The sequence below is a fragment of the Temnothorax nylanderi genome, unplaced genomic scaffold (assembly GCF_030848795.1).
Source record: "Temnothorax nylanderi isolate EJ_2023f unplaced genomic scaffold, tnyl_v1.0 TNYL_tig0016_pilon, whole genome shotgun sequence".
Taxonomy (NCBI): domain Eukaryota; kingdom Metazoa; phylum Arthropoda; class Insecta; order Hymenoptera; family Formicidae; genus Temnothorax; species Temnothorax nylanderi.
The window spans coordinates 1362179-1371821 of record NW_027249078.1 but is presented as its reverse complement, the minus strand read 5'-3'; the positions used below and the strand labels follow the sequence as shown (position 1 = coordinate 1371821).

At 44.3% G+C, this 9643-nt stretch overlaps 1 protein-coding gene and 1 long non-coding RNA gene across 2 annotated transcripts; both read right to left on the bottom strand.

Moving 5' to 3' along the window:
- Nucleotides 1–777: 777 nt before the first annotated feature.
- LOC139768471 (uncharacterized) lies at nucleotides 778–3816 on the bottom strand. Its single transcript, XR_011717366.1, has 3 exons — nucleotides 3188–3816; nucleotides 3046–3106; nucleotides 778–855 (listed from the first exon to the last, which is right to left on the bottom strand). It is a non-coding gene; the product is annotated as an uncharacterized lncRNA (long non-coding RNA).
- Nucleotides 3817–4914: 1098 nt separating this feature from the next.
- LOC139768448 (uncharacterized) lies at nucleotides 4915–9103 on the bottom strand. Its single transcript, XM_071698641.1, has one exon. It carries the CDS (start codon nucleotides 8647–8649, stop codon nucleotides 6952–6954), a length of 1698 nt encoding a protein of 565 aa, XP_071554742.1. The 5' UTR covers nucleotides 8650–9103; the 3' UTR covers nucleotides 4915–6951.
- Nucleotides 9104–9643: the final 540 nt, after the last annotated feature.

The window sequence follows — 9643 nt, the reverse complement described above, 5'->3', positions numbered from 1 at the left end:
GGACGTCAGTGTCGAAAATTCGTGCGACACGCCGCTCCGGATGAAAACCGAGACAACGTGGATTGTAAATATATTTAAGTGGGCGGATTTGAGTATCGACAGATGCGGAAGCGCGTGATGTTTAATCTCTCCATTGAGACATACATATGGCTTTACCGCACTACTACATATGATAGATCTAACAGTATTAAAGAAAGAATTGAGAACTTAGAAAGATATAATGTATTACGCATCCAAACATAAGGAATTAAGTACTAATGCGAGACACCAAGAATTTATGAGGATAGCCATCAAAGAAGCCATGGTGAACCTCTTCTCAGGGTGGGCCGTCCATAAACCAGGACTCTGTAGTGGAGCCCTCGCGAGTACTTCGACCTGAACTTGAGTTTGACGAAGTCGTGACTGATTCCGCCGGCGGTGACCCATGCTGCGCCGTTATCATCATCGGACAGCGAGTTGAAACGTATGCACGTGATTCTCGCGTCCGTCGGTCCGTAATCCGCCTCAACCTCCTATAGTTACAATCGAGAAACCTTCGTGAATGGATTAAGATAACTGTCAACAAGTGGATCTAGATCCGAAAGGTACAATTAACAGGACACGATTTGCGATATGATCGTAAACGCACTTGATAACCACCAGTTCGGTGCGGTCTCCTGACGTCATACTCCCAGATCAGCTCGTCGTCGGCATCCTGTCGACACTCGCTGATTCCCTGCGCCGTCGCGAGCGAAACGACGCAGAGGAGTAAAAATGCTGGCGATCGGAACCGCATATCTCCTCTCGATCCTCGACTTCCTTCGCCAAGGATAATGCGCCGCGTCAAAAGAATACCAACCGAATTAGAGATATCGACTGTCGAGGAAAAAAATGAAGGAAAGAAAGAGAGAAAATTATAACGTACGATGTTCTTCACTCTGCGCGATTCTTTCAGATATTTTCGTAGAAAGACGGTGGTTTATTGTCGAGCGACGAGACTCCGGATAGCACTAACTGAACGAACGGTCAAATAGCCGGTATGTCGATACGCGCCGAAAGTATCGCCTTCTGGAATATTGTATTTGCTCGTCGCGTTGCAGAGGAGATTAGATACAATGTCGGTATCGTATATCCGCCTGCCCGCTCGCTCCGGCCGTGTTGTTTCGAGAAGAGCGGACGGGTAATCGACGAGCCTCGGGTGGCCTCTTCTCCGTTACGCAACGCACATCGAAATCGGATGTGTGCATCGTAAATCCCGGGTGCACGAAAATCGCAAGGAAAATGCGTCATAGGTTGGCGGTTAAACGAGTTAGGCATACAAGCGCATATATATATCCGACATTGCCTGAAAATTTTCATACAGTCTTCTCAGAATTCGAAGCAAACTGTCACTTGACTTATGGATCATCAGTTGAAATCCTAGAATTTGACAGCGGTAACGAGAATTCCGTGTTCGCGTTTTTATATTTTGCGACTCGATGCTCTTTCCTCCAAGAACACGTTTCCGCAGTTGTTTGAAAAAGCGTGCATGGAAGACGTTCCGTTTCGATTACGTGCTACAATTTTTTTTTAACTGAATTTCTCGATACTTCCAAGTACATGACTGCATACAATACCGCGCTCGATGTAATCATTAACCGGCATCACGAAAAATCAACTTTGCCAACCCTGACCCCGCTGACGGCGTCATTTCTGCAATGCGTATCGCATCTCGGTTATATTTATTCTGTTTGTGTAAAACAGCCTCTTATCTGTTTAACAAATTCGTGAAGCTATACGAGAGAGTATAGCTCGCCGACTGTTATAGATCTGTTTGCATGCAACTGCGATTTTACTTACATAACTAATTGTGTAATAATTATTGAACTATAGGTGCTTAAAACTAAATTATTCTTATAAACTTATTTATATATAACACTATTTTCTTTCCTTGACGGTCGATCGTGATTCATGGAGTTATGTAGGATAGGTTCCTGTCTATCGCAGAAAATGAGAAGCTAATATGGGGAAAAACTTTCCGATGAGTCTCAGTAAAAAAGAAAAATATTCACGACAAAGTATTCATTTACTGCTTAACAATTCTCTGTAATCTCTAAACAACGTCCCAAAGCTCACCATAAAACACTTTGCTATTGTGTCGCCTGTCTTTTAAATAACGTTAAAAGATTTAGCGAAAGTAGATTTGCATACAAAAACTGACACTTAATCGTATCCTACATAGAGCGTGTCTTTGGTGTAACAAGTGCTCTTTTTGGTCTAGACGGCGTAAAAAGTGAAGCTTCAAGTTCCGAAGAAAGGGGTATTGAATTGTAAAATATTGCAGTCAGCGAATAGCGGCGAGAGATAACTGGCTGGCAGTAACCAGACCATCGCTATGTCAGCCAGGTGAATCGGTTCCCACAACGCCGTGCCTGGAACCACGCGATTCACGTTGCCTAAGGAAATGACTTTACTTCTTGTTCACTACGCTGCTAAACCAAGTTAGCGGCTTTTAAGTCCTTTTACTTTAGGCTTCATTACAGCGAGATCGACTTGGCCGGGGCGATCGTTATTATCGCTATTATATCGGAGGCAGAGTCATCGTTATTATGTCAGGGATATTATGTTCGTCTTAAGTAGAAACGGAGGCGCATCACCGCCTCCCTGAATGATAGGTCGGCTAGCTAAGTTTATGGGAAAGATAGACGCTTTTATCGCGTGCCTCTCCTGAGGGAGAGTAAAAAATGAAGGAAGGGTACCGGCGTATATTGATTTATTTTACTAGCCGTCGTCAAGGAACTGCATTTCAATATTATCGCATGATATGTCTGCGTTACACACTTTATTGCCGCCGTTGTCCGAATCTCCGACTTTTGTCCTTGTTTAGTGAAAAACGAGACGAGCCGACTAGAGTCTTTTACTTCCGTCTCTGTTTAAATGGCAAGCTCATTAGAAAGTGAATATTTCGCGCGATTTATCGTATTTTACGTGATAGAATATTTGAGCAGAATATATATATAAATAAAATATATCGTAAAATATTCACTTTCTGAGATGATTTTTCCTTAACTTATACATTATACTTACCTAAACATATTGGAGTTGTAAGATATGATGCTTATTCATTCACCTTGCAGAAATATATCACCTAAATAGGGATAAAAGTTGAAATTAGCTTCGCTACACCTTCAAGACAACTCATACTACTTTAGAAGATACAGTCTCTTACCGATAATTTTCGTTTTCGAAGATAATTCTGTGTATTTCGCGAAATATTAATGTCAGTTTAGTGCCCTTATATCTCAGTCGCGCACTCGGCACATTTTCATCTCTCTTAGCATGATTTTTTACGCCGAGGCACTAAACTGTGGAGGAATTATCAGCGATAAAACTATCGCCAGACAGCTTTTGCATATCGCGTCTTATCAGACCGAATTTTTCCGCTAACTCGTGAACATTTCCATTTGTTTGTTTCCATTATTTTTTATCATCGCTGGAAAATCGATATTCCCGATGATTCTTATCAGTCGATCGTAGTCTTGTAGCTTTGTCGGCAACTTTGTCGCTGTCGCTATCGCTATCGCTATGGCCTATTGTGCAAGGGGCTTTAGTATTAGATTCTTGAAATCAAATATTAATCGGATATATGGATTCCTGACCAAGTGCAATAGTATTGAATGCTGAGGTGCGAGGAATAAGCTGCGGAAAACGAAGTTGTAAACACGTGCTTCTTTTGTTGACAAATTTTACAGTGCAAAATTATTCACTTGAAATTGAATTAGATAAGGTTATTATAATTTCCAACTTGTATAGCAAGAACTGTGGTGTACGTAATGAAAAATGTAATGGTGTCGTAACCCCGCGTGATCAGTTACATTAGTCGAGACTGAAGGCGACTAACTATAAGAGTTAATTTAGTGGCAAAGTTGATTGTTCGGCGACGTTGACGCGAATATCTGTCTATTCGGAGAAAGAAGCGACTGAGTATAGTAAGTTTTGAAGAAGAAAGGGAAAGAGAGGTGAAAAAAGGAGAAGAAAGGCAGATAATACCCTGACGAACTGACTTCTCTCTCTCTCTCTCTCTCTCTCTCTCTCTCTCTCTCTCTCTCTCTCTCTCTCTCTCTCTCTCCTCTCTCTCTCTCTCTCTCTCTCTCTCTCTCTCTCTCTCTCTCTCTCTCTCTCTCTCTCTCTCTCTCTCTCTCTCTCTCTTCCTCCCTCTCTCTCGCTCTCTTCACGAACCGGCGACCCCGAGCTGTCAAAGTCCGTCAGCCAGTGTTGCCCCCGGGTCATTCCATCTATAGCGAGGCATTATTTACAGCTTTACGCGTACAATCGCGTCGTAAGGAGATTATAAGCTCCACCAGTCAGCCAGTAACTCGTTAGCGAAACGCCCTCGATATATGCAAGATGCATTACGTCGCGCTCGTTAGCACGACCAAACAATGCGATTTTCAGCGAACGATCGATCTGATCGACGATACGATCGCGATGACGTGCATTGGTCATTGCTCCTTTAATGTAATAGCACGCTTGACAAAAATCTCTTTGGATTTTTATAAAATTACTTTTTTCGTTGAAAAATACTCCGTATTATAAGTTTATTAATATTTGCAGTATACCAAGGCCTAGATCTTACGGCTCGAAAAATATATGATAATATAAGAAATAGTAAATGCTGCTTACACGAATTTTTATTTTATTTCCTCTTGTAATTTTCTTTATGCCAATTAGTTGATTGATCTTCATTGGTTAATGTAATAGATTTAATAGATAGTGAGGGATAAAAGGTATCTGATGTTTGCAATATTAATTTACCAATTTATTGCAATGCAGTAGATCTTATGCTCGAAAATATATTTAAAAAAAAAAAAAATATATATATATGTAATTAATTGGCATGAGTGTCTTCTTATTGAGCTTCTTACTGAGGGATAACAAAAATATGTACATACATGGTTCGATGTTTTTCGGAACATTTATTAACGAAAGGCTGACAATATGGATTATATTATCATTAGAGAAATAATATAGATTACATTTTCTTGAAGTATTTCGAAGCACTCTCTTCAAAGCTGATCTTTCAAAATGATCGAAAATTACGCGATGAAATACATTAAGTAATCTAGACAAACTTATTACTTGTTAATCCTTTCGATATCATTAGGATGTATCTCGATGTGTTTGATCCTAAGGAACATTCGAAAAGTTTTGCCGTGAATAGAAAAAGTAATAAATAATCATTCGTTTTATTGTGAAGTACTGAAATATAATGTCTCAATTATGAGGATCGTTAAATCTAATTTAACATAATGTAAAAAAATCGAAACGCGTTTTATCGATATAAATAAACGCGAACTTATCGATATAAATACCTCTTGCTTTTTTAATGTAAAAGAAAGAAACGATATCGGGGAAGGGTTAAGCCACTTCGATCGATTATGCGCTGGCATTTACAAAACATATACCAAACAATTGTATTCGTGAACGAGCACGCTCTCTCTGTTTCTCGCTCGGCGAGTGTTGTGAATGTTAAAAGTAACGTTTATATCGCCGGCGCCTATTGAGCTGAGTGCACAATAGTTCATAAATAGTCCTATCAGCGATTGTACAAACGTCCTTTGCTATTACGCATTTACGAAAAAATCGCGATCAATTTTAATTCGGTAATGATGATAGACGGAAAGATCGAAGATTATCCTTTCCAGAATATCGCTAGTTCTCACACTTGCACTGGATGATAAGCGTCGTTTTAAATATAAAATATCTTCACACATCGGTGTGACCTCCTAGCATCTTCGACTCGATCAGTAGTGATTTGAGCAAATTGAGTCGAAGACGGGATAATTCTTCTCATGATTGCAGCCGCGCGATTACGGTAAAATATATAGCGAAAGAGATGAGATTAGAGTTAACCGGTTTCTCGAGGAATCGGATCCTCTTCTCCCCCTTCATCCGTTATTGTACGGGCGATTGCTGCGCCAGTCTACCAGAGAGATAGGAATATATTAATCACGCACGGTGCATAAGTCTCCCGTTTAGTATAATCAGTATTGATAGCGTGCAACCCGCAGAGAGCATATGTTTTTTTCATCTGTGTGTCCAATCGCGCTTCTTCCCCCAATCGAGGCAACAGCTCGAGTGGCAACACACACGGCACGAGCCGCCGCACGCCGCGTTACTCTTTTTCTCCCCTTTTTTTCTTTTTCAAGCCGATTACTTGAGCCGAACTTGACCTTTGTACGTATTTTTAACTCGCTCACTTTCGTTCAAATCCGCGACCCCCCGAACGAACGCGATCACCGGTTTCCCAGTGACTCTCGAGCACACGAGTCGGAGAACGCGCCCTTGCGAGGTTCTTACTTCCTAGTTCTCGAATTGACACAAAACTACCGTATTTCTTCCCTCCTCTCTTCAACGAAGTATATTATTGCTATATGTTTATATTATAGTCGTTAATTAACAAGTAGAAAGTGGAATAAAATTATATACACACACATACGTTCTTTCTCTCTCTCTCTCTCTCTTTCACACACGCACTCTATGCGTGGAATCATATTAGAGTCTCATATTTACTTATATGTTACAATACGATGCAAAATAATGTGACAAAAAAATGCGTAGTTCTTTGCCGATGAGACTTTGCCGATTAGCGGCGTGTGAAACACGGACATCGCGCGCAGATACATTGTTCTCTAATAAATAATATCACACTCTACACAATTACTCACGAAAAAGAAATAAGTACGGTCTCGTCCGGGATTCGTCCGCGGATCTCCTCTTTGGCACATTTTCTTCTCGGAGACGCGATCGACGTTGAGGTCCAGATAATAGCTGCACTTCAACCCTTGATTGCATCAGTCCTGATTGTATAAGGATCAATTGTAAGCTCTCTTAACGATCGTTTGCGAAACGTTTCTAAAGAGCAGCTACGAATAGGTAGACGAAACAGAAGGGATCTTAATACAAGAGAAGCTCCCGCTTTAGGGGAGAGTCCTATTGCACCACCCCCAGGGGTGGATTATGCTGCCTCCTGATAACCTCCGCGACACGCCGGAACGGCAATTGGAGATGATAGTAGGCGCAATAGGGCAATGGATCCCAATACACGAAGAGGGACTCCCTCTTGTCCAGCACCGTGCCTAGAAGATGGGGTGCGGTCTCGCTGGTTGTTTGTTTGAGAGCACTCGCCACGGCATCGGGCAGCAACTGGCGGCTCGACGTGCCCACCAACGCCGAGTTCTGCCTGGAGAAATGTCGGCAGGGTTTCCACACTAAACGCGGATGTATCCCCGTGTAGCAGATGTAGGGCAGGCTCACGCCGACGCGGCAGCCGATGGACACCAGCTCACCCGTCTCCTCCGACACCGCCAGCCGGAAGCTTATGTGACCGTTGATCCTGCCGCCGAAGGAACGTGCGAAAAACTGCTCGAGCCACCGCGTGATCTCCGGACGTTCCTCGAGGATTAGGCCCCGGTCCTCGTCCACCCGGCAGGTCACGTTCGCCACGATCCGTGACTCTTTGAGCGTGGTGCAGGTGATGAAGTGATCTCCGCCGGAGTCGCGGATCACCACCCACGGTCGCCTCTCGCTGATCTCGTGCTGCTGATTCCGGAACTCCCTGACAGTAGGTGGTAACAGAATCTTGGCGCGATCGCGCATTCCCGCGGGACCGGCGGCCAGCATCATGTACCTGCCGGTGCGGAATGCATTTCGCTCGTAGAGCGCGGACAGATCTTGCATCGATCGGAGCAGAAAGTGTTGCGGGGTCGAAAGGCCGAGCATGCGACAGCGACGTAGCAGCTCCAACGGGTCGTCCAGCGCGGTTACCTGGCTGGCATCGGGCACGAAGCACTCGCAGCCCATGATCTCCAAGTGCGGCTTCACCAGGGCGTCGTAATATGCGGTGCTGGCGGCGCTCACCGGTATATAATAAGCCACCCGTTCACGCTGGACGATATCTTTCAGCGCCTTTATGTACTCGACAACGTTCCTGGGCCCGGGCCGTGGTATCGTGTAGTACTTGGAGCAGGCGGTGGAGAATCTGGCCAGGCCGAACAGGCCCTCGAGATCGCACACCACCACCCGGGCGCCGGCCTTGTAGAAGTTACGCGCCAGATGCACCGCCTGTACCGTGCTACCACTACTGATCAGCACGCATCGTTTGTTGCGCGATCTCTCATACGCCGGGGTGTGCAGCAAGGTGATGAACCACTTGAGGGCGGTCAGCGGCAGCTGTAGAACCACCCAGAACAAGCAGACCCAGGCGGATGCCCAGAGAGCGGGCGCCCAGATCGCGTAGCCGATGACGTTAAAAACACCCCGAAGTAGACCCAATAGAAGTCCGAGGTACCAAAACATGACCCTCGACAGTATGGAACCGCTGTTCCGCTCGACATTCCGACTATCTGCCGCTAGCGACTGTTGCTGCTGCCGTTGCTGCTGTCGTCTCTGGGAGAGTATCACCGTCGACATACCCGAGAACGACGATGCCCGGGAGAGGCTGGTCGGCGCGTTGGACGGCGACACGATCACGTTCGACGCCGTGCGCTTCAACATGGACACGGGCGACATCCGGGGTGGCGATGTGGATAACGGTGTGCCGGGTAGCGACGGCGACGCGCTGCTACTTCGCGACATCGGCGGGCTGGAGGACCATAATCTGGACGAGCTCTCGCTCGAGCAGGCGGGCATCTTTTCCCGTTCGGTGTTTCGCTTTTGGAAACCCCGTCCGAGAGGGTTACGACGAATCGAAGGGTCCAGCCGATCGGTAGAAATCCTTGTATCCAGGACTCATATTTCCCAAGACCGAGAGGTCTTGGAAAATAACCGCCTCGGTTATTTCAGCGAAGGAAGAGGAAGATGAGATAGTTCTCCCCCGAGAGTCAATCGTACTCTGATCGCGGATAGACAAAATTATCTCTCTTTCTCTGTCGTCAGAAACGGATGTAGGCGATGAAAGCGACTAGATGACACAACATACACGAAAATTAAGGCGCTATGCTGTTGCTGATAACAATCGCGGAGAAGTTACTCAGGGCGACTCGTCCCGTCCTTAATTGTCGGTTTGCACACGCAGCTTTAACTGAGGCTGGGCCTCGAGCATCCCGGTCTCTTATGAGGTCTGCATCTCGGACGTACTATGAACCGGAGCCTTATCTAATCGTCGCGCCTCAGACACCGCGACGAAAAGAAAGGAGTCGCAAAATATGTCGCATCTGCTCTCGGTTTTCTTTCCCCCCTCCTTCGTTTTTTCTTTCCCCCGTACAAATTAATTACGCGAAGAAAAATGGAGATAGAGAAAGAGAGGAAATGTGGGAAGAAAGTCTTGGTGCGAACATTGAGAGTTTTTTTGTACATGTTACTATAGATCACCGTGTATGTAAATGGCCATTATATTTACCGGATTGTTATTGATCATCTTCGGTCATAAATTTGAACAATCGTGCATCGATAACTCATTATAATAATGTTAAAATGTTATAATTAAAGTAAATTTATAATCTCATTAAATATTATTTTAACGTTATCTGTCAAAACTGCATCTCGACTACAAAATCCTACACGAGCTTTTATTGGATAATTGTTTAATCACAATTATTATCTTAATGAAATGAAGAATAAAAATAATGAACTTAATTTGGATTGACGATTAATCAAATATATTTATTCCTTTTAGCACGCAGAT